The 24,957-nt window shown below is 41.9% G+C and overlaps 1 protein-coding gene across 2 annotated transcripts in view; it reads right to left on the reverse strand.

Moving 5' to 3' along the window:
- The window catches only part of GPR158 (G protein-coupled receptor 158), a 209,874-nt gene extending 185,145 nt beyond the window's left edge, over positions 1–24,729 (reverse strand). For both annotated transcript variants that reach the window (XM_080384638.1, XM_080384637.1), the window contains exons 1-2: positions 23,740–24,729; positions 8,948–9,053 (exon numbers count right to left, since the gene is read on the reverse strand). In XM_080384638.1, coding sequence (XP_080240764.1) covers positions 8,948–9,053; positions 23,740–24,611 — 978 coding nt within the window. In that variant the 5' untranslated portion in view covers positions 24,612–24,729. The remainder of the gene's footprint in view (positions 1–8,947; positions 9,054–23,739) is intronic.
- Between the last annotated feature and the right edge of the window lie 228 nt (positions 24,730–24,957).

The following is a 24,957-nucleotide window of genomic DNA, read 5'->3' on the forward strand; positions in this document are numbered from 1 at the left end:
AAATACAAGCAGTAATATGATGAAACTCAGTAATGGCTTATAAACTAGCCAAAACATAAAAAAGAATAAAAATACTCAAAAAGATAAAGATTAAAAATCACATGTTCTGCATTCTTATGTTAGTACTGGTGCTTAATATATTCATGATCTAAAACAACACAGGTCGACAAAGCAATGAAGAAACAAAACAAAAGACATTAAGTAGAATAGTACAGACTGAGAAATTTCTAGACCAGCCCCTGCTCAGTGAATGGACAACCTGATAGCCATCAGTTTACAATACTGGCAAATGCCAACTAGAAAAACAAAATATATGAATTACTGGGATTTAAACAAAAGCATAGGTAAACCAAAAGCAGTTCTTTTTCATTAGCAAAAAAATATTCACCTCCTACTGTAAGTCACCAACAAAAATGATGGCATTTGAATGTCTAGTGCTCTAAAATTGTGCCCCAAAACTATAACTAAATGAGTTTGCTTCCATTAAGGCTATTACTACACCTCAGTACATTGCTTTGAATATGAAGTTTCAACAGCTATTTTTCTAAGTTTTCATCTTAGGGTCTTTAATAAGTTTTCAATCTAATTTTAATTTGTTATAGGAAAAAGAGGAATGACCTTTCTTCTCAAGGCTAAATTAAACTTGTCTCGTGCACGTATCATGAAGTATTAAAAGAGCAGGAGAAACTTGTTACATTTAATAAAGTTTTTTTAAAAATAAGGCAGACAAGTTTTTTGTATTGGTTTACTATTGCTTAAGTCCATGTTCTTTCAACAAAAATAGTGAACTGTAGAATATGTGCATGAGAAAAATTTTCATATTTTAACAACAAAAAAACCCTCTGCAGTATATGGCCTGAATAAGCCAATCGCTAAGTATGCAAAGTCAGGAAAAGAGTCTGCACAGTTCATAGGAAGCTGGTGTCCTTTGCAATGACAGCAAGTGCAGCAACAGCTCGTTCAGCTAAGAGGGCGTTGCGTGGCTTAATTTTTGACCAGAATGCTATCACAAATCAAGATCATTAAGAAAACTATGAAGCTGTTCAGAGACAGGTTTCAAAAATAGATCAGGAGGGGTGCTTAACTTCCTGGAACTATCTGAAGTATGGGGGAGATGCATGCTGTAATGCACCTCAAAATCCCACTTGGAAGATGATCCAGCCTGGGTCCTTGGTTGGAGCACATCAGGACTCCTTTTCGTCACATGCTTGGCGTACTTTTCTGCAGAAACCAAACTGTGGAGAGGGTAATTTGCACACCTGGAGATCACACCTCAATTTGAGTCAGGGTGGCTATCAGCTTAGAGATAATCATTTTGCCTCTCATCCCAGCTGTAAGATGGGGGTAATAGTCTTTATAATATCTCACAAGATACGGGAATATACTTGTGTATCTTCCAAGATAAGCGTATCACATCTCACACAGAATGGACCAGATGCTTCAATACTGAAATGCTGTATCTTTATCTAATTGTGTACATCTAATTGTGCTTAATGCTACTAGAGGTTTTTGCAGATATTGTACGGTGCTCTGAATGTAGTGATAACAACCAAGAGCCCCGAATGAAGCTGTGCTCTGTTTAAGCCTAGATCTGATACAGCTACTGCCACTTTACTTCTGGGAAAGATAAGTCACAGCCAGCCTGCTGAGGATGAACAGTCCAGCCCTGCTACAGTCCCCAGGCTCCTTGCTGGCAGGTCTTCTGTGGCTCCCAATAGTACCTGATCTTCCACCTCTTGCCCCAACCACAGACAGTCAGTTTCTCAGTCTTTCTCCAGGGAAGAACTCTTCCCTATGTCCGTTCCCCTCCCTGTGACCTCCCCTTTGCTCCCACCAGGCATATTTTGTCCATGTCCCCCCAGCTAACTAAACTTCTGGGCCTCAATTCTTTCCTTCCCAAACAGGATGGGAAGACCCAACAGTTCATCTGATGGGCACTGCCTAAGAGGATGCTCTGTCCAGCAGAGAAAGATCTGAAAGCCATAGCAATGGATCTAAAAGAACTGGTAATAGATACAATTTTTTGTAGATAGATACAAATAGATACAATAGATACACTGCCCATCAACTGCAGGAGAAACCAAATACCTCCTGTTATTTTCATTTTTGTCAGACAGCATCATTCAACCAATCATCTACTGCTTTTCACTTTTTAACTCTGGGGAAAGGAAAACAGCAGCAAATAGAACTGAGCTGGATGAATTCATTTGAATGAATGCTACTAACTAGGATGAAAGGAATTGCTGCAAAGATTTTCTTGTTTGAAGAAAACATTGATAACAAAGATTAGCCCCTGTAAAACACAGGAATTTCATTTTTTTCTGAAAAGAAAAGATGCTGTAGTTAAGTAACCTGGCTTTTCCTTAAACTGAAAGTTGTTTTTCATAGCACCTTGTTTATCACTGAAAGCTCTGACAAACTTCCACCTTATTTTATGTAATTGTGTCTAAGGGAGTGCCAGATCAGATCTGGTAATACTGTCATAAAGGGACTTTTCCCATGAACGCAGATGATGCAAAGTTATTTTTAAAATAGCATCAGAGATGTTCTTTGTGTCTACTGTATGCTCTCCAAACACACCAAGTTGTGCAAGCAGCCATCAGTCTGAGAGAACAGATACGCCTTTCTGCACTTGGATCCAAGAACACCGGCTGCATTTTCCTTTATCTCTGTACCAAACCAAGCTGCTCCCTTTTCTGTCTTGGATTACCCCTTTAGCCCAGGATTTGATATAGCATTTAACATTTGTATTCTAGCACTAAAGACCTTGTTTTCTTCTAGGAAGAAATATAATCTGACATATGCTTTCTACCCTGGTTTGGGTACTTCTCTTGCCCTGTCTTGCATGCTGCTCTGGTTTCAGCTGGGATAGGGTTAATTATCTCCTTGGTAGCTGGTGCAGTGCTCTGTTTTGGATTTGGTGTGAGAACAACACTGATAGCACACCTATGTTTTTGGGTGTTGCTGGGTGATGTTTATAGCAAGTCAAGGACTTTTCAGTTCCTTGGGCCCTGCCAGTGAGAGGGCTGGAGGGGCATGGGAAACTGGGAGGGGACTGAACTAGCCAAAGGGATATTCCATACCATATGACATCATGCTGAGTATATAAACTGGGGGAGGAAGAAGGAAGGAGGGGGGGTGGAGGGACGACAGGGACATTTGGTATTATGGCATTTGTCTTCCCAAGTAACTGTTACACATGATGGAGCCCGGCTTTCCTGGAGGTGTCCGAACACCTGCCGGCCCATGGGAAGTACTGAATGAATTCCTTGTTTTGCTTTGCTTGCATGCACGGCTTTGGATTTACCTATTAAATTGTTCTTATCTCAAGCCTTGAGTTTTACATTCCTTTCCAATTCTCCTCCCCATCTCTCTGAGTGAGGGGGAAGTGAGGGAGCAGCTATGTGGTGCTTGGTTGCCAGCCGGGGTTAAACCATGCCAGATGCAATCTGTAGCTCCAAGGATGATAATTATTTCCAACATAGAAGTTAACTATATTCCATAAACCCTGTTCATTCAGACTGAATCACCAAACAGCTTTCTTTTCAAATTTTTCTCATTCTGACTGCATTTTTCCTAATGAAAAGGACAGAAAATACATGCAATAAGCAAAACTGATAATAGTGGATATAACCCACTGAGTTATGACTTCAGATGCTAATGTCTTGTCATGCTTCCCCTCCCACAGAGTATGTGCATTAACAGCCTTTTCCAGTTTGACAAGGGCACTGGAAAGTGCCTGAAAAAAAAAAAAAAAAAAAAAAAACAAAAACAGAAAGCACTGGGGTTTTTTTCCTTTCTCCCAACTCAGACCCACTGCAATTTTTTTAAATTAGCCCCTGCCTCCCTCTTTTTCAGTTGGTTGTCTGTAACACTATATACAATACAGTAAAATATGATTGTCCCAAATGTTTTGCTAAACAATAGAAAAAAGATTTTGGCTGTACTGCTCATTTGTTTTCCTTTCTCAGTTGTTTTTGTGTTTGCATAGAATAAATACACACAGAGTAGGCCTATGCAACTTCCTACAAACACAGATATACACACTATATAGAGACAGCAATGCAGCTTTTCTGTTTACTCTGCCTCTCATTCCCTCTAGATATTTTTGCACACTGTCATTTGTGGAATACTGTTGAAACCTAAAGGGATGTCAGCTGAGCCTGCCTTGCACTGCAAGCTGTTGGCAGTCTCATTAAGGATGGGGGAACAGCATGGAGTCCGCTGCTGTTTTTTCACAGACTGATGCTCCTGGTTGGAAGCATTCGGCCAAGCTCAATGGGCTATGCTGGCTGATCTCTTCAGATGCTCCTCAGCCTTGATTTTAGAGTCCTTGTTGAGACATCAACAGTAAAGTTGTTACTAAAAGTGCCAGCAGCTGCTAACAGCATCTATGGGGAAGGAATCTAACACATTAAAAGAAAAATCTTCAAAGGTTTCAAAAGGGTAAAAAGGCATGTTTTCTTACCCCCACAGCCAGCCTTGCCTGTATAATGACATTACTTCAGTAAAAAAAAAAAAAAAAAAAAAAGTAAAGTAAAGACATTACTGGGTAACTATTTTTTTCCTGTGTTTGTTAACTCCAGAATTACTTGCATCATTTTGGTCTCTACCCAATTAATTTTAATTATTTCTAACCCTGCAGATATTACCCACCTCATCTGTTGCAGTCCCACAGAATCCAAATCTCTTGCCCACATATTTTTTGGGGAAACTGTTCCCTATTTGTGCATCAAGGTAGAGGGCAGGAAGGAAAATGTAGCTCCATGCTTCACCGTGAGTTGTCCCTTCTTAACTTAGGTCAACAAGAGAACACCTGGCCATCAGCCTCTTTTTGGCCGATACAATTAAAAAGAGGAAAAAATATTCACAACTGAAATAGGCTTTAGCCACTGCTGCCATTTGGCTTTCCCGTGTAATGTCTCACCTAACTTCCTGCCTAATTAGACTGGCATTTTCCATTCATACTGAGGTTGTAGGAGGGCACTCTTCTCCTAGTTCATCTAGGCTGCTATGCAATCAGGGATACGTGGGTTCCATGCACAAAAGAACAAATCAGGAAAAATATTACTATATATTAGGAGTTTAGGTAGTCAATTTAAAAGTGGGGAATCTAGAGTACCCAGCACTTGCTTTTGTTTTGTACTCAGTTTGAGGGCACCATGCACAAATCAGGATATTTAAGTCACCAATCCACCTTCTGAGGCACACCTAAATCTAGTGACAGATGGCAGTTAAAGGAAGAATATCATGTTTAAGCATTTTGTGTACTCGAGTTGTAATATTCCTTAATTTCCCAATCACACGCTATTTTTCTTTCAAGCAAGGACTAGCACTACAACTATTTCATCACATCATCAGGTTACTTGACACCTCCCAAAGCCAAATCCCAATGTCATGGTTAGCATCATCTCCTAGTGACTCTGTGCCACAGCACATGAGGGCAATACAGTACTTTCAACAACAACCTATTTGTTTTCTGGTAGAAAATGGGTCCCATCCATTCCTTCCCTCTTCCTACCACATACGGACCACTGGTTTACTACATGTTTACATGTGCTGTAGTGCACCTCCATCTCCCTCCTTTCCATTGATTCTTATTTAGAAGGTAAACACTTCAGGACAGCACAGAAAGTAGGAAAATTTGTCTGCAATTGTCTAGTAGATTCCAGCCACTATAAAATTAACTAAAATAAGACAAATAAAAGAAGCATTTTAGTAACCCATCGGTTTGCCTTTTTTTCTCCTCTTGTCCATTCCCTAAGACACTCCCTTTCCCTTCTCTGTCACTTGCTATATTTTCATAGTATTAGGGAAGAGAGGAATTCTATCTCTGAAATACTGATCTTTATGCCTTAAGATTTAATGGCACTGGCAGCCCAGCCATGTAGTATGGGCTATGCAGTAAACAGACTTTCAGAACCAAATCTAGAAACTCACTATGGCAAAGGCTTACCAGTCTGTGGAAAGGCTATGCTGCACTAAATACTCACATCACCTAACAAAACTAGAGAGGAAGTAAAATCCAGAGACCTCTGTTTTAACAAAGCGTTAAAAGCAGCATATGGGACCTGCTTGTAAAGAAAGAAGTCCTCATCAGACTGAACTCTCCTGAAGTGGTGACTATAGGGCAAAAGAAGAGAAAGTTTCTCTATAGATTGTTCCCAGCAACTTCCCATACCCAGGGCCACTGTTACTGAGCGAGGAGTCACATCCTCTTTAGATGCAATAAGGAAAGACACTCCCTGTTTTGCAAGTTTCATTTTGGGGGAGGTTTGTATTACCTATATATCCTTGTTAGCCATGAAAGTCTTGTGGATTTAACACTCTACTAAGTGCCATGGAGATGGAAGAACAGCCGGCAGGTTTTTGTTGAAAAGCCATTCATGAAGTGGCATTAATCTCCTTGCCCATGTTTTTAACACCTTAGGGTGTGAACACAAGCCACTCACATACACAGCATCCCTCATTAAAGATCTTCTGCCCTATAATGTATATTTTAATTCCTTTTTGCATCATAAGAACTCACTTATGGACTACAGCATCACAGTAGGCATACTAAAACAAAAACATGCAACTGTCCAGTAAAAAGAAAATGACAACCTCCTTTGTAACATCAGTAAATGTAGTGCCTCCTGTTGTCGAAACAGCACAAAGCAGCTCTGGTTTTGTACTGATATATGAGGTTGGACTCAACAGTAGCAGAAGTGTTGTACAAAAAAAAAGTATTATTGCAAACCATGTAGAGCAGTTTGTTAGCCCTAAAAAACAAGGAAAACACTATGCAGAATAAACAGTCCAAGTCAGCCTGGTAAATAAAAGCTCTGCAAAGAGGCTTGCTTGAGGACAGAAAGCTTTACAACAACACACCCCAGAACCCCAACATGAAGAACCAATCTATAATGTACATTTTAAGTAGAAGAAATGTTATGGTCTCCTTCAGCAGACAGGAAATGTCCACTACCCTCTCAGCAACAGCAGGAAGCCCAGAATGCCAAGAACCCAGTTCTGGCTCAAAGTTGGTGGAAAAACTGTCTCTGCATCAGTGACCCACGACAGCCACCTTGGTTTCCCATGCACAGTAAGAGACCAAATCATAGAAGTGAGATTTTTCCAGTTTACCCACTGAGACACTAAAAACTATGGAATTAAAATGGGTTTTGCAAGACATAGAAAATCTTCTGTAACCCTTAACGTTCTTTCACGCAGAATTTCATTCTGCACTCAGTTCCCTAAAGCAGTCTGCTTGCCTCATGTGCAATAATAAAATGGAAGGTAGATTTTACTGAATGTCGTATTCATGAAGAAAACCCCTTTCTATAATCAGAGTGAATTCTACAGAGAAACAGAAACTACTTTTTACTCCTGTGAAAATGAATTGTGAAGAGTGAAAAAAAACCTTTTATTTCCCTCCCTTCTTCAACAGATTCTTCCAGAGAGAGTAGCTTTTTGCATTGTTCTCTCCAGGACACGCTTAAGGACTTAAGAGTTGGAAGGGAGTGTAACTCTGGGATTATATCTGGTTTGGTTTGACTCATCTTCTGGTTTCCTATATATTAAGAATACAGAGCATGATTAGAGCAAAAAAAAAAAGTTATTACAGCCCATTATAGCAACGGGCTTTGAACCAGACCAAAGGTGCATTAAAGCCCACGATTGAGCTTTCTTAATTTTCTCCATTTCACTCTTGCCTTGGTTTTTCTTAAGCCTTCTCATAGGGATTTTTTCCTCCCTTTTCTTCTTGGTTGCAGGAAGAGATACAACTTACAATCCCACTCCTCTGCTGACAATTTTGCTCATAAGACATTAAGAAAAGGAGGAGAACTTGCCAAAATATATAATCACATTCAGGATAACTAGCATATATTTAAAAAGATGTTTATCAGATCTCATGGGAAACTATTCCTTCCAGGAAGAAACAAGATATTAAAGCATTCCCTTGAATTCAGAAGTCAAAAAGTACTTAAAATATTTTTGCAAATGGAAAAATATTTCCATTTGAAATTAGTCTTTATCAAAGACTACTTGATTTCTCATTTCAAGTTTAAGGAAAAAAATTGCAAATGAAAAATACCAGAAAGGATGTATACAAAAATTGAGTTTTTCTTGCTCAAGAATGTTAGCAGATGAATTCATCAAAACCAACTCTTTCCCTAAATTTAGATTTGACTTTGATAAATTGGCATTTTATAACTAATTTGGTAAACACCTCCTGACTTCCAGTAGACAAGTCAACTTTCCCTACATTTTAATTGCCCTTTCTGAAAGCACAAAGTGCATGAGGTACCTACTCCCACAGAAAACAAAAGGGTGCCTCTGAAAACAACAACATATGCCATAACAAAAAGAAAAAAATAATAACTGAATGTATTTTGTTTTAAAGTTTCATTGAACATATACGACTGGCCAGGCTGAATGATCTACCATATGCTAACAGACAGAGCCAGGCACAGACCTTCAAAAGAAAGGGGAAGCAAGAAGGAGCTGAACAGAAACATTTAGTCAGCTCTGTCAAAACCTTGGCATTTCTGCTAAGAATCACAGTATCCAATTCTGCCTGTTATTCTGTATCATTCTACCAAAAGCCCATGTTTTTCTGAATAATTATTAGTAGCTTTTGAGCTACTTTATCTGTATTTTGCAAGGCTGTCCAATCAAAAGTGACACTGACATTAGAAGTCCATTTTGATTTTGAGTGTAAAGTAATTGTTTGACTTGCAAGCAGAACTTCATAAATCATTTCACTGGTAATATATTTTGTTTATAGCTGTTATTTCTGCACAATAACTTAACTTCTGCTAACTATTAACTTGCACAGAAAGATTTTTTCAGCTTACAAACCATATTTAAAGTCTACAAAACAGATAGCATTTATACTACAGAAAATTATTCATAGTGGGAAGACTTGTTATTGAAGTGTAGCTCAGTCCCTTAGGGACAGACATACCTCAGAATTGTTGAGATGACACCGGTGCGTCCCCGAGAACCACCCCTCACTCGAACACTGGTCAATGTCCACCTTCTGCAGATTGATGTCAACTTTGACAACGCCTCTGAAAACAGAGAAAACCAACCTTCAACACAGTGTCTACAGAAACAGGTTAAACTTCTTTATGATGCTGTAGCCAGCAAAGTGGAACTACATCTTTCTTCTAAATATAGGATTTGATGAAAAGTCTGAAAACGGGTCAGTTTTGTGTTCCTAAAGCCATGATGGCAGAGACACATTCTCACATTAGACCTTACTGAGATGTATTACAACAAAAGCTCGGTAAACCTCACACGCTGACGAAGCATATTGCGGCAGGTAAGAATAAGTTATACACTCAAACAATTTAATGCCCTTCACATTTTACAACACAGCGAAGAACTACGATACAGTGGAGGATCTGCACTACTTTCTCCCAAGGCCAGCAACCTCCCTGTCCAACACCGAGTATATTACCAGGTGCCACACCTAACCCCAAAGCCCAGCAGTGACACCCTCCCTTTTGCTCCAGGGAACACTATTTGCAACAACTGGCAAAAGTCTTTTTCTGTACCCTCCCCAGGGACAGCCTGGCCTCAGGCCTCTCCTCCAGCAGACACCCAAACACCCCTCTCCCCCACCTCTGCCAGCTGGTGCCGGTATAATACCAGATACAACACACAGGTCTTCAAGGACTGTCAGAACTGCATTAGTGCTATGCCAAGAACACTCAAGTTTTCATCATCTGTTTCCTCAGAAATGTTTTTTGAATGAAAAGCTAACCACTTGATAACAAAGCTAAGACTATTTTATAAACAACTCTGAAATCACCAAATGAAAAAAAGCTCTAAGACTGCAGTTGTGTGCCTTACAAAAACCCTTCTAAGATTTCCTTATTCTCTCTAAAATAACCTCCAGAATTACTTTGGATGGAGAACATTTATAGCATCATCTTGTGAGATCATGTATCTGCGACTGCTTCACTGCTGCCTGGACTTAGCAAAAATGACAGTATGCAACTTCTGGTAGTTAGATCATTACACAGACTCACTTGTAACAGAAGAATACTCTGTACTGATGTCTTAAATCTATGGTACCATTCCTTTTTAAGTCAAACATTCCAGCCACTTCAGAAAAAAAGATTTATTTCCCCAGTCTGAACTTCCATGACTACAAACACCATCATCCCCTCATCAGGCTGTGGACTGCCAAAGGTGCAGCCCAACCTCTATCTCACAAACACCTTACCCACCTCAAAGCATGCTGCCTCTTTAATTAAAGCTCAGTACATCACCATCATCATAAAAATGCCTACAGAGCCATACATTTGAGAGGCCACTTATGAACAAAATCAGAACAGGCATAAGAGAGTGAGCTTGATCCAAACTAGGACAATACTGCTCCCTCATACCTGACCCCAGTATAACCAAGTGCAAAGTGACCACAGCAGCCATGTTTGGACATTCATCCTCAGACATGCTATACAGTCATTGCAGAAACACAAGCATATCGTTTAAGTGATCCGATGAAGAATGCATTAAGCAATTATGCAGGAAGTCAGACAGCACAGGTGCACTTCATTACCCTCCGCCTCCTGCCTAGAATCTAAACAATATAATGGTGGGCACACTTAGAAATTACCTGAAATATTTAAGTGCTGGCTCCACCAAGTTCAATTTGAAATAGCATACACCAAGCTTCTAGAATATTCAGAAGTAGTTTTTAATTTACAGCTTTGTGCCTTTCTGCGCTTGAAGAACAGTCTCTCCAGGGACTGCTAAAACTACACTTCCACCCCAATTAACCGCTTCCCAGGTGACCTCTGACTTCAAGGGAAAACCTGTCATCCTGTCCAGACTAACTCCTTATAAGATGCTGATGTCAGTGGATTACAAGCTTATCTTAACCTGATAACAAGGTATCTGTCTCAGATACTCATAGGCAGAGGTAACTAATTCCTCATCTGGTCACATGCAGATCCCACCAGGTAAGTTTCTAATACTTTCCGGACCTTTCTGAGCATAAATATTAGCATGTGGACTGGGGACAGGAGATGTTCTGCAAGTAAATAATCTCACCATGGCTGTGTACAGGCACAAAGCAGGTAGCAGGACCAGGATCAACACTACTCCTTGCTTTCCTAGTTCATGTTATACACCAGGCAAAGGTCTCTCAAACATTAACATGATTCCAACTACATTACAGAAATCAGTTTATATAGTACTAAAAAAAGTGATTATTCACCCTTATGAGGACTGCAAGAGATTCACCTGGGAGACTCTCAAGCACCTTAGGGAAGCGGGTCTATTTCCGTTTCATGGAAAGCTTTTCCCTTGTGGACATTTTGTTTTTAACTGGTAGGAAAGAAAACTCCCCTTTCCCTTTACAAATGCTTCCACAAAGAGGGACAGACTGCAAATTAAGGGTAAACAATCGCTCCTAGGAGAGGAAGAGCACCTTAAGATTTTGCTTGCAGTATCATGAGCACACCCTGAAGAAGCACAGTGTCAGTACAAAGAGATAAAACATTTTCAAGAGAAAACTTAACTAGAGTTTACTTGTGAGAAAGACAACACATACAAGCCAGAGGAACTGGGGACAGTAAACACACTAAGTAAGCATTTGAGTATGGCCTTGTACCAGACACACTGCAATCTGAAGAATTAGTGGCATGTTTTAGTGGGCCAAGAGGCAGAAAAGCAGGATAGCATCCTAATGCTCAGAGCCATGTACTGGAAAGAAAGGAGATGTCCTTCCAGGTTTTTCCACATCAGAATTAAGTTACTTGTATCCTTTGAAAACCATTTGTTACAATTATTTTGTTCAAAACCGATATGAAAATCATAGATTCATACAGCAACTGTCATTGAAAGAAGCCTCTTGTGATCATCCAGTCCAACCACCTGCTTAGAGCAGGCTCAGTTTAGCTGGGTTTTTTAATACCTCAATGGAGACTTCACCACCACTGGGAAAACTGTCTGACCACCCTCACACTGTCAAAAAAAAAAAAAAGCTTCTCTGATGATTAAACGTAGGGTTTTTGCATTTCAATTTGTGCCTGTTGTATTTTCTGCCCTTTCACCGACTACCCCTGAGAAAAGTCTGGCCCTACCTCCTTTCTGGTTTTTTCCATCAGGTATTCACACACGTGTAAGATCCTCCTGGAGACTTTTCTTCTCCAGGCTGAACCATCCCAGCTCACTCAGCCCTTCTCTTTCAGATTCTCCAACCTTTCATCATCTTTGTGGCCTTCACTAAGCTCACTCCAGTACATCTATGTCTCATTCTGCAGAGCCCAGAAGTGGACACAGCCCTCCTGATGGGGCCCCATCAGGCTGGGTGAAGAGGAAGGACCACCTCGCTCAAGCCATTGGCGACACTCTTCCTCTCACAACCCAGAAGGCTGTCAGTCATCTTTGCCACAAGCACACACTGAGTGTGTTGTATGTTGTAAAACCTGTATTTACAGAAGAATTTTTTTGCCTGTACTGTTAAATCATAAAAAACCACCATGTCAAACTGGTGCCCACCAGGACCCTCCAGACCTTTTCTACAAAGCTGCTTTCCAGCCATTAAGCCCCCAGCCTGTACTGATACATGGGGTTATTCCTCCATAGGTGCAGTACTTGGCATTTCCCTTTGATGAACTTCACAGGGTTCTCATTTGTTTGTTTCTCCAGCCTGTTTTAGTCCCCCTGAATGACAAAACAATATCTGGTCTCTCAGCCACTCCTCCAGATTTTTATCATCTGCAGACTTGCTAAAAGCACACCCTACCCTACTGTCCAGGCCACCAAATGAAAGTGTTAAACAGAATTGGCTACACTATCAGCCCTTGGGGTATATTAATATTGACTGACCTCCAGCTGAACTCGTCACTACACACAGGAGGTTATTGGGTTGATTAAACACTATTTCCCCTTCACAAACTCATGCTGACTACTCCTAATCACGTTCTTCTCCATGTGTTTCAGAAGTATTTCCAGGAAGATCTGCTCCATCCAGGAAGTCTTGCCCTTTCCATGTCCTTCATCACAAAGTCCACTGCCTCATTGAGCAGCTGGCCCACATTCTCCCTAGTCCCAGTTTTGCTTCCAGCGTATTTTTGTTGCCCTTCATGTCCCTCACACCAGATTCAGCCCCATATGGGCTTTGGTTTCCCTGACTCCATGCATAGAATCATTTAGGTTGGAAAAGACCTTTAAGACCATCAAGTCCAACCATTAACCTAACACTGCCAAGTCCACCACTAAACCACGTCCCCAAGCACCACATCTACACATCTCTTAAATACTTCCAGGGATGGTCACACAACCATTTCCTTGGACAGCCAGTTCAAACACTGGATAAACCACTTGGTGAAGAAATTTTTCCTAACATCCAACCTAAACCACCATGGCGCAACTTGAAGCCATTTCCTCTGGTCCTATCATTTCTAACACGGGAGGAGAGACCAACACCCACCTGCCTACAAGCTCCTTTCAGGCAGTTGTAGAGAGCGATCAAGGTCTCCCCTGAGCCTCTTTTTCTCAAAGCTAAACAACCCCCATTCCCTTAGCTGCTCCTCATATGACTTGTTCTCTAGACCATTCACCAGCTCCGTTCCCCTTCTCTGAACACTCCAGCACCTCAATAGCTGCCTTGCAGTGAGGGGCCCAAAACGGCACTACTGAGACTGCAACTCGAATACAGTGTTCAAAGTACAGGGGGACAATCACTGCCCTTGTCCTGCTGGCCACACTGTTTCTGTGAACACGAGCATCTTGTTTCAATCATGCTCAGACCATGCCTCCATATTCATCACAGGTTACCTGACCCTGCTTCCACCTCTTGTGCACTTTCATTTTACGCTTGAGTTTTGTCGGAAGCTCCTTGTTATGCCACAAAGGCCTGAAAATTATCTAATTTCAAAATGTTTTCACAATACTTCTTCCAGAAACACTACAAAATTCTTCCTTTTAAAACTGTGTCTTCCCTTTGCTTCTCATACTAAAGCTTTTCAGAACGTTTGCCTTTCACAAAACCCAGTCTTCATGAATTCAATACATCTCTACCTACACTCTTCTCCTGTCTGTAGCTCTTCTGTAGCACAGCCTCAACTTCTGATACGATTAAGTTGTTCTGTTTTTTCCTTTTCTCAGAGCTTTATGAATTTCTGCAGTGAAAACAGGAAGGAAAAACTACAGTAAAGCCCAGAGGCAGGCATATGAAAGCAACCTCTCCCGACAGTTAATATCTACCATACACTTTCCATTTTTGCCCCCTGTGGTGCACATTATTCTTTTTTCACTAGACCTCTGCAATATATGTTCATGCTTCATGGCAACATCGCAGTTCTGATGATATAGTAACAGGGTCTGCTACTACCTGAGGATACCTTACTTTCAAAAGAAAAGGGTTTTTTTTAAGCATGCATGTGGCATTTACAGAAAGCATGATGGTAGCACAAAACTTCTACTGCATTCAAAATAGCAATGCACCCCAAGTAAAACACCGCCTCAGACTTGTACCCCACCATTATTATACATAGAGTACACCAATGTGATATATTTCTGAAATTCATCTGTGATTAATACAGGAGCTGGCACAGTCTGTTTAGCCACCCACATTTCCAGTTATTTTTGATTCAACATTCAGAAAATGGAACATACGGGAAAACACATCCTCCTAGAATGTATATGGACCAACTACCTGTGTTATATTTATTGAACTAACTGGGAATAACTGCAGCTCTGCAATCTTCATAGAAGCAATCAAGACAAATATTAACAGTATAAGAGCAGACTCAGATTATCAGCATAACACATTCATCCACACTGACAGTGCTGCCTGGCTGAACCCAAGCCACAGTGGAAAGTTAGTAACAATATTACTAGTAATTGTGGGCCATCTGGCAAGTAAGTATATTTTGTTAATCTCCTTTAACAATAAATATGTCTTCTGCCACAACTTTACAGTCCTTAACACAGAAAAAGATACTTAAGGATATCACATTCGTGTTTAACATGTAGTTAAGAAAGAATCAGCTGAATTGTACATAATAGATAATCATTGAAGAATGATGTCATGAAGGATCTTCTGTCAGGTCAGAGGTTTTATTTAAGAGGCTTTCACATCTGTCTTAATTTCCAGTACCACTGTTTGTTGGCATGCTGTTTGCCTTGAAATCTGTGCCAGAAATTGATTTAAGTTTATTTTCCCTACCTACTAGCTATTCTTGATAGTTTCCGTAGTTATAATATTTCATTGTAACAACATGTTATAAAACCTGTATTTACAGAAGAATTTTTTTTGCCTGTACTGTTACATCCTAAAAAATGTAGAAGGAACGTGTTCGCTTTCTCCCAGCCAGCTTAAGCCAGAAATGCACAGATTAATAGCCTGTCAACTTTTAAATAGTGATAAACAGTATCTTTGTCTTATAGATCTTCAGAAGCTTTTTGGCCCAGAGGTCATCACAGCTGAGCTAAACAAGCATTCAAAGTTTGTCTTCTAAGTTTGTATGCTTATTTTTGTACCTGTAAGCATTGCAGGCAGCCATGAAAGAGGCATAAGGTATAGTTATCACACGCTGAAGCATACACCCCCCAAATCCAAATACCTGCCTAGATCCTTGCTGCCATATTCATTCACCCCTACACGCTGCCCTTCATAATTACTCCTTACCACAAAATGAGGAGGTAAGAAAAATTCTCTACAGCCATCCCAAATCTGCAAATGCCCATACCTCTAGACGAATGTAATCAGAACAGCAAATGTTTTCAGGGCAGATATATTTTCTGCCCATTCTCATTTTGGAGCCTGACACTCTCAAGAATACTAATTTTCAAACAGTGCATAGCACCTGACACCTGAAGCTCCTTCAGTGTACCATCAACTGAGCATCCAAAAATAATCCTGGTGTCAAATTCAAAAGTGACTTTCAGCCATAAGTCTTACTGGCAATCAGCAGCTTCTGCAGGTTCAAGTTGCTTTTGAGAGTTGAGGTTTAGGATCAAGCATCACTTAGACATTTTTAAAACAATTACCTCTGCATATCCAGGCAGATTCACAAAAGGTTACTGGGACATTACATACAACATGATTTTGATCTGGTCACAGAGTTACTGCTGATTTCTTATAGATAAGACAGAGACAAACTCACCTAATACCTCAGCCACAGCATGACTGCTGCTTTTCAGCACACATTTTGACAAGAGAACCAGCTTTCACTAAAAATAAACTTAACTGAAGAGCAAGGTATAGCAGTGTGGGCACATGAATTAGGATTCACCTGCACAGAACACCCCTCCAGGCCATTTGAGGCAGTACTACAAGGGCAGCATACTTGAAGCTGAATCCTCTGTCATCTGAAGAATTATTTCAGATTTAAATCTGCCTTCAGATTTATGGCATGCAGTGTCATCTCTCTAGGGATTTCCTTGCAGTTTAGTCAGAGAGCTTCCCAAGTACTTTGAGGGGTGATATTTTTTCTCAATGACGTTCAAGTAGCTGCTAGCATCCAACTCAGTCAACAAAGCATCACCTTACAGTGGAGTCAAATTCAAGCTATTTGGTAAGAAACCAGTATTCATATTTTTTTTAGTGCTCTCACTACTATACATGGGGTCAAACAGACAGGTAGAAATAAAGGGCCTCAAGGAACAGTATAGAAGATAGATATATATAAAAGAATATAAGATATAAGAAAAGACACTGGGAACAAGAAAAAGTTTTTAATTAGCAGGATCCTACACAGGAGAGGTGGCCTCGGCTTAACTATACCTAGTTTTCTGACCCTGAAGATTTATTTAAAGGTAGTTTTAAAACTGAAAAGTGGAAGCCAACATTTTACAAAAAAAAAAAAAAAAAAAAAAAAAAAATGGAGAGGCATAGATCTGGGCAAGGAACATGCAAAACTACAAAAATGAAAAGACATTTTTAGAAGCAGCATGTTAAAAGCATAGGCTCTACTAATTAAAAACTTTTCAAATATCTGAGAAAAATGAAGCCTTAAGTAAAATCTGTAAGGCCAACAGACAATCAAGATAGAAAACTTGCTCAGAGTAGAGACAGCCTTTGCAGAAAACTATTTTTACCACTGCACACTTTAGAGCCAGGAAGGCTCCAACCTTTGAGCCATTCCTGATAGTATCAACGTGACAAAAATCAGCTTTCACGTGCAGGGAGGTTAACAAGCTGGGCACCACAACTATCCCTTCTTTGTTCAACACATTCCCAGATGACCACAAATGGATGACCAGTGACAAAGTTTGGCGGTGATAAAAATACTTAGTATAACCCACAACTAAATCTGACTGACAGAGAAGATGAATGAACTCTTTCCACAGTGTTTTGGTGTGGTTTTTTTTAATCACAGGAATCTGGGATCTCCCAATGATTTTAGATTCGTGGAACAGATTTAAAAACAGAAGTTGTCTTTTTTCTTCAAGCTGTTCATAATTATGAAATCCATGCCGAACTACATTGCAGAAGACAAAAATGGGTTAAAAAGTGAATTAGAATCAAGGAGGTCAATTCAATTCATACTATTAACACTTCTTTAGATATAATAGATTCTGATTTTATTATTAATTATTATCGCTTATTATCTGTAATGGGCTATAACCAAGATAGGAGAAGCATGCACATCCACCGCTCTTACATTTTCCCATAAGTACTTGCCAGAAGCTGCTTTTGGAGAGCGAGCCAGGTAAGCCTTTCACCTGACCTAACACAGCAGTGTTTTTGTTGTCACCTTTAGGAACATTTCTCTATCTCAGCCCAGGTTCATGAGCAGAGAGAATATAAGGTGACAGTCCTGGAGCTGAATCTGAGATAGCAGGGACTGTCACATGTCCATTCTCCTCAAAAGAGCTTTGATAACCTGCTGTGCTGGAAGCCTTGCCCAAGCGGGAGAACAGAGGAGGGGAAACTGCAGTTTGACCCCAAAAGCCAATTCCTTTTATTGCAACTCAACATGCGCTACATAATTGTGGACACGAATGCAGCAAGTGTTTCAGTCCTCCCCTGGCCATATTTAACTTCTTTCTTTTAAGACCCACTTCTGTTTCTCCAATAGTGAAGAGAGCTGAATCATGTTTCTAAAAAAAGAAATCTCTATTTATTATTTCTTTTCTTTCATCACCATCCAGTTTTCTACCCTCATCCATGACCTTGTACAAAAGAGGCAGAGACTTAACTGATCGTCTAGAGAATACTTAAAGCATACTGGGGGTTTCTATAAGCTGGCCGTAAGTCATAGGAAGATGTTTCTTTGTTCTCACCTCTTTTCAGGAATATAAATCCAGACTTTCAGAACTTCTAGGAAATAAGTTATTCCTTTTCATCTTTAAAGCCTGTTCTAAAGCCACCCACACCTTCAATCACATTATATAGGCCAGGGTGTGTTACAGAAAAAAATGTTAGCCTCACTATTTTAAAATATTTTCAGGATTATACAACTAATGTATCATGTCACACCAAAAAAAAAAGATCAAAAGCCTCCTAAACAGTTTAAATACTTTTCTTAGTTCAGCACTGAGACTAAAGAGAAACTAAGGGAGAAAATAAAAAGGGGCCTAAAGGAAGAAATTAACGAAAAAAGTTACTTGTTTTTACAATCTCTTTTCTTGCATCTACATTTATGGTTATTTTACCAAACAATTTAATAGCTGTGAAATATTTAGCAGAAGATCACATATATTCCACAAGAAATTACTTATTTGTCATATATACTTCTACCTCCATGGTTTAATTTGCCTTCAATAATGTTTCCTTAACTAAGAGCCTCATTATGACCTAACACTGGAGTGGTCTGAGTCATTGTTAATAGTACAGTGGAAATAACTACATTACACTGCCTTTAGGGAAGAAAAAGCTAAATTTAGCTATGCAATAAAGATTAATCTTTACACCAAGGAATACTTTTCCATTAATTAAGAGACAAGTAGCAAATGTCAAGAAGACAAAAAAATATTAAGAGGTAACACTGGATTCAGCCAAACTTCAGAATGAAGTTATCAGCAAATGCTCCATAACACCATCATTCAAAACAATAAAAAAAACAAACCACACAGCAACAACAACAAAAAAACTTACTCAGCTTGCTGATTGTGTACCTCTGCCAAAACAGCCATTATTTCATTGCATTCTCCCAACAGTCCTTAAAAAAAGATTGCAAATACTGCCCTAGCTTTGGTGAAAAAACTACCTGGCCTTGCTGGAACACAGTGGGAGAGGAAAAACGCCCCTGTATCCTAGAGATATTCTGACCTCCTAGGTGGAACAGTGCAAGAGCGATGACCAGTTCCCAAAATGTTGGCATATTACAACACAACATTAAAAAAGCCGAGAACAGCACACAAGAACATTTTGAACTGCAAAAGCAGCGATTCATTCATCAGAGTTTGGGGATAGCTGATGTCATTGCACAAAGCTGAAACACTGCACATGAATCTGACTACCCACATTCAAGAAATACTGGAACAAGACTTGAAAAGAGAGACCATAGCAATAGAGCTTATAACAGGAGACTAAAGAAAGCTGATTTGTGTAGTCTAGTAAACAAAGTTGAAGAAGGGAGTGCTGCCTATAAATAGGTCAGGGCAGTAAACATCAGTGAAGAGTGCTATTTCAGATATAAGGCAGTTCTGGAACAGCAATAAATGATTAAGAGCTGACTGTGAATAAATTTAGATCAGAAATCAGAAGACACTAACCAACCATTAGGCCTGGTATGCCAGTGGACTGGTGAGTCAAGAGGGAAACCCACCTACTTCAAGATGGACATTGGTTAACCGATGACACTAAGTTGGCTTGTGCCAACAGTCACTCAGGAAGACTTTTTTTTTTTTTTTTTAAAGTTGTATGTTCCTAGTAGAATGTCTTTCTTCTAGATCAAGCAGTGATCTTCCTCACCGGCCTTGTAGGCTGCTGAAGCAATGAAAACCTCCCATTTCCTCTCCAGGAGCCAAGTAAGCAGTTTTAGAGAAGGAACTGTACTCACAACATGCAGCTTCTCACACCTTTCCACTTCCACAGTAGGGCTGCAAACAGATCACCACGTGGCATGGAATATGGTTCAGTCCATCACATAATAGGAAGTAGCAGAGGAGAGTCACAGAAGATCAGTGACAAATGCTATCACGCTCTACCCTCACCAGTACTAGAGTTGTAAAGTGATTGGGCACATTAGTGAATTCTAGCTGCAAACTTCATCAATTTAGACTTTTTACAGAAGGAGAAGGGAATGGTTAATATCACTAAGCAATTACTCCTAGTCTTATGGATCCTTATTCCTGAATGAAAGCCTACACTGTATTTTCTAAGCAGGTGGTAACATTCTCTCCCTGCACTTTGGGTGGACCAAAGACCAGTGAATGCAGATAAAAAAACCACCAGCAAGCACTGCTAAGAAGCTTGACAGTCAGGACCACTAGCTTAGCACTGTGCTGGGCTAACGTGGTCCTACTGGGCCTGGACAGCTTCTGGTGAGTTTAACAGAACAATCAAGTTGTCCTTGGTTTCTCCGCTTCATCTCAGTATTGGTCTACAATGCTAGCCTTGACAAGACAACTTAAGACAACCATATTCTCTCACCTTCCTTGGTCTTCCTTTGAACAGTTTGGCTGTCATCTCTTGGGAAGGGGGGGGGAGAGGGCAGGAGGCGAAATTAAAGACAGATAGCAAGCTGCTTGCAAGAGCATCCCTGCCTGGAACACTTGCTTCCTCTGGCAGGAGGCACTCTAACCCTTCAAGACAACAACAAAGCTTTTGGGGTTTTTGCTGCACTTTCAGAACATCATTGACAACAAGATTGCAGTAGTAGCTTGTATTGAACATAACCAGTAGGAGTTATTAGTATTGCCTTCATTAAACTCTTCCCATTGCTACACCACATGACATACCCATCTGTTATGCCGCAACAGAAGAGATATCAAGCAGCAGTAGCAACAGCTTTTCTTTCTGCAGTCTGAAAGAACTCCATGGAGATAACATGTTCCTGAAGGTCTCCTAACCTAATGTACCATGCCATAAACCTAATGTCAGCAAAGACAAAGGTACATAAACTGTTAGAAGAACACTAAAGGGGCACGCACTAAATTACCATCAGTGACCTCACACCAGTCTATTAAATAGGAAGAGCATGTAAACTGATCCATTAACATGTTCCTAACAGATGGTTCAGAGGCACTTTGTTGGGAAAACCACGGTAGTTTTCTCAAAAGATGGAGGTTAATACATGATGCTTTTTACCACACAGGCCTTAAACAGGAATTGAAACCATTGTGTCACTCAAAGACAGATGGTGAGGGGAAATAAAGCTTATTTCAAGAGGCACCTTTAATAATTAATACTAATGTTCTAATAACTACATCAGTTTTTACATTTTTATATTACATGCTTGTACTTTAAACCATTTCTTACGAATTCTCATTGAGGCTGTTTGCCTATCAAATATATAAAATACTGTGCAAATATTAAGACATTCCCACAAGTCTTGGGCGAAGTATATTTTGCTTATACTATTTCCTATGTAGTTGCAGAGTTACTTTTTCAGTATCCCAAATGATAAGCTTTTATTAGAAGTCCATCTTTCATGTAACATATCTCAACCTAGGAACAAAGAACTATCATTTAGCCTTGCCAGATTATGTGCATATAGATATATATATGTATTTCTTACACTTGTTTCCTTATATAGTTACCAAAAACATACTGGCCCACTTCCTTAGAAATGCTTACCAACTCATCTCTAGTGTTGATACAACAAAACTTTGTTAGTTTTGTCCTAACTGTTCAGTACAGCAACAATAAAATACTTTGAATTTGCACAGCATACCCCATTGCAAGATCTTCTAAATAAGAAGAGGTTCTTCAAGTTTAGATGTGCTTAATGGAAGCCCTTTTAAAGGGATACATTAAAAACTGTATCAGTTACAACAGTTTATTCCATTTCTTCAATGATATGACACCCACATGGTAAATAGAGACTGGGAAGATAAGGAAATGAAGGCAGCGTTTTGTACTGCACCCAGGAGGACCTCTACTGGTTGCCTTGGTTGGCCAGGGTTACTCCAAAATGGACCTGGTGCGTTATGCACACCAGCGTTACCACAGCAGAAACCTACACCACCAAGATGCTTCCTGGCATTACAGCATCTTGGCACAGACCTGAGATTGAAGCTTTAGACTCTCTTGTTTAAAAGGCATGTTTTTTCTCTTCACTGAAGTCACGACTGAGCTTCGTTGGATTAAGCTTTATATCAAGATCTAAATTCTCAGATAGCTGGTTAGCGGCTGCCATCCCACTCCCAGCCTGGTGGTTTTTCAGGTTATGTGAACCTCTACCCCCAACAAGAGAGTATCACAGCCTGCATGAGCTTTCACCTGCATCCTGAAGTTCATCCTGAATGAAATACTGTATTTCAGTGACCTATGGAGAAGTTCCCTGAACTTTCCTGGACCCCTTGCTAGGGTCCAGAAGACCGCTGCAGTAGAGCTATTCTTGGGTTTTAGTCTTGAGAGGAATTCAGCAACAGCCAGCCTGCAGATGAGCTCATTTTACCTTAAGCCTACCAACCTCCTAAGTGTGAAAATTTCAGAGCAAAAGGTAATTCAATAGAGAAATAAGCAGCCACTCTCTATTCAACAGACTTTTTCCCCAAGGATGCATGACTGCATTCACACCCGTTTGATCCCACTGGATTTAAGACTAAGCCAAGAAAACCAGCGTTCACAGACACTATTGCCTCACTACTGAGGTGCAACAAGATCTCTCTGGTGCCTACTATGTTCTTGTCTTTTATCTTTACCCACTACTGATTTGCAGCACAAAGCAAATTCTGTGCTCCTCTCACCCCTTGAGAAATGCCAGCTGCTTCTGGGCAGTGGGCCTTCCCCAAAGGATACTGTTACCCATGAGCTTCACCACAGAAGCGCTGTGAGGAAATCTGGCATCCTGCACCCCACAGGCTGCTCTCATTCTTTCAGCAAATCCCTCTTTGCTGTCAAACACGAAGACACAGGAGCAGGCCTTTTTACAGCCCCCTCTCTGCTAGTCACAGCCTAGTTGCAGAGTCCTGGGGTTAACAGCAATAAGAAGTCAGCAATTCTTTCCACATGCCAGGTATCAGCTACACAGCTATAAACCGGGAGGTATCCTAAGGAAAGCTTTTCTACTGCCAGTTCAGGATGTTGCCACATGCACTGTGACAGAACTGCAGTCACACACGCTTATTTACCTACAAACGTACTGACCGCTGACCAGGCTCGAGCACCCCACAGTGGATGATGTGCTCTGGAGACCAGAAATCACAGTTCACCAGCATAACAATGTTGTATTCCCAGTTGGTTAAAAGCACAGCTGGGGTCAAGCAAGGTTTAATTATGCAGCGCAGTAAGAAACAACACCTCAGTAAACATCTTCCAGTTGCAGTCAGAAATAACCTACACCTGGCAACAGCTGCTCCCCTCTCCCCACCAGAAATACACCAGGAGCATAACCCACACGCACACCTGTTTCGCTGGGAGCAGGTAAAGCAAACGCTGTCTTACAGACAGACATGAAAGCGATTCTTTTACCGAGTAACACCTCCCTAAGGCACACGAAGGTAGAGCTCCACAGGAAGGCCTGAGGTTGCTCTGCGGTGTGACTGAGCAGCCTGCCTGCAAGAGTTGATCAGGTCACTCCAGAGACACAGCACACCCTTTCCTAGGAGGGGGGCAGAACCAGAACCCCATCCTACCCGCTTCTTGGCGGAAAACAAGCAGAGCAACACCCCTCCTACCTGAACTCGGGGAGCAGGTTTGGCCGCAGCCCATAGAAAGCTGCCGAGAGAGTCACCAGCCAGCCGGGTTTGTAATTCCCATTCTCACACTCCAGGTATGGCGAGGACCACCTGATGTGGCTCTTATCAGCAGTGAAGCCCTCCCGCCTCTTCCAGCTGTTCTCCAAAGTTCTGGGGCCAGTGTTTAACACCTTCCTGTGCAGATGAGGCCTCCACTTGCGCTTCAAGCCGTGGAACCACTCTGTTTCCACAGAGGCGTTGGCCAGGCGGTGAGCCGAAGAGGACAAGTCCTGCAGGAGGACCTGGCTCTCATGCCGACTGGCCTGGAGGAAAACCTGGGGGGTGGAGGAGAAAGGCTCCGCGCTGAAAGTGATAGCTGCCCTGGAGATGTTGGGGTCCCCCTCCAGGAGGCTCCTGATCAAGGCGCGGTACCACTCCAGGTCCTCCTGCAAGTTCTGCTCCCGCGACTTATTGCTCTGGAGGATCATGTTGAGGAAGTTGGTGGCGTGGGTGAGGGTGTCCAGGGCCCCGTGCAGGGAAGGGTGCGAGGTGAAGCGCGACTTGCCGGCGAGGCTGGCCAGCTCGTACCGCCCGGAGCAGTTGGCACGCCGCAGCTCCCGGGAGTCGCCCGTGTAGAGGAACGAGGCCACGTCCTGGGGCACCTCCTCGGCGAGCCGCTGCGCCAAGATGGTGCTCTCCGTAGAGCGGCTCCGCGGGGCCGGCGGCGGCTCCCGGCTCTTGATGTGGTTGTAAATAGGCTGCCTCCCTCTGAGAGCCCGCTCCCGGCCGCGCACCGCCTGCCCTTGGCCGGCGGCGGCCCCGAGCCCCCGCTGGGCGAGAAGCAAGAGGAGAAGGAGCCGGAGCAAAGCCATGTCCCCCGGCGCTCCCGGCCGCGCAGGCACAGCGAAGTGGCTGAAGATGGGCTTCGCGCAGGCGGCCGCGGCGCAGGGGCACGAACGCGCAGGGGCGGCCGAGCGACAACGGGACGGAAAGCGGCCCCCGGCCCGCGAGTCACCTGTGGCGGTGGCGCCCGCGCCCTCCCCAGTGCGGGGCGCCGCGCAGCCCCGCCGCCGGCGCGGAGCGGCTCCCAGCCCCTCCGGCGACGGCAGCGGCTGCAGCGAGCCCGCCTGCGCCTCCTCCCGCCGCGGCCACCGCGCTCACTGAGCCGCTGCCCAGCGCAAAGCGCAGGGGCGGCGGCGCCCGCGCCCGGCGCAGCGG

Source organism: Falco punctatus (genome assembly GCF_963210335.1).
Source record: "Falco punctatus genome assembly, chromosome: 4".
Taxonomy (NCBI): domain Eukaryota; kingdom Metazoa; phylum Chordata; class Aves; order Falconiformes; family Falconidae; genus Falco; species Falco punctatus.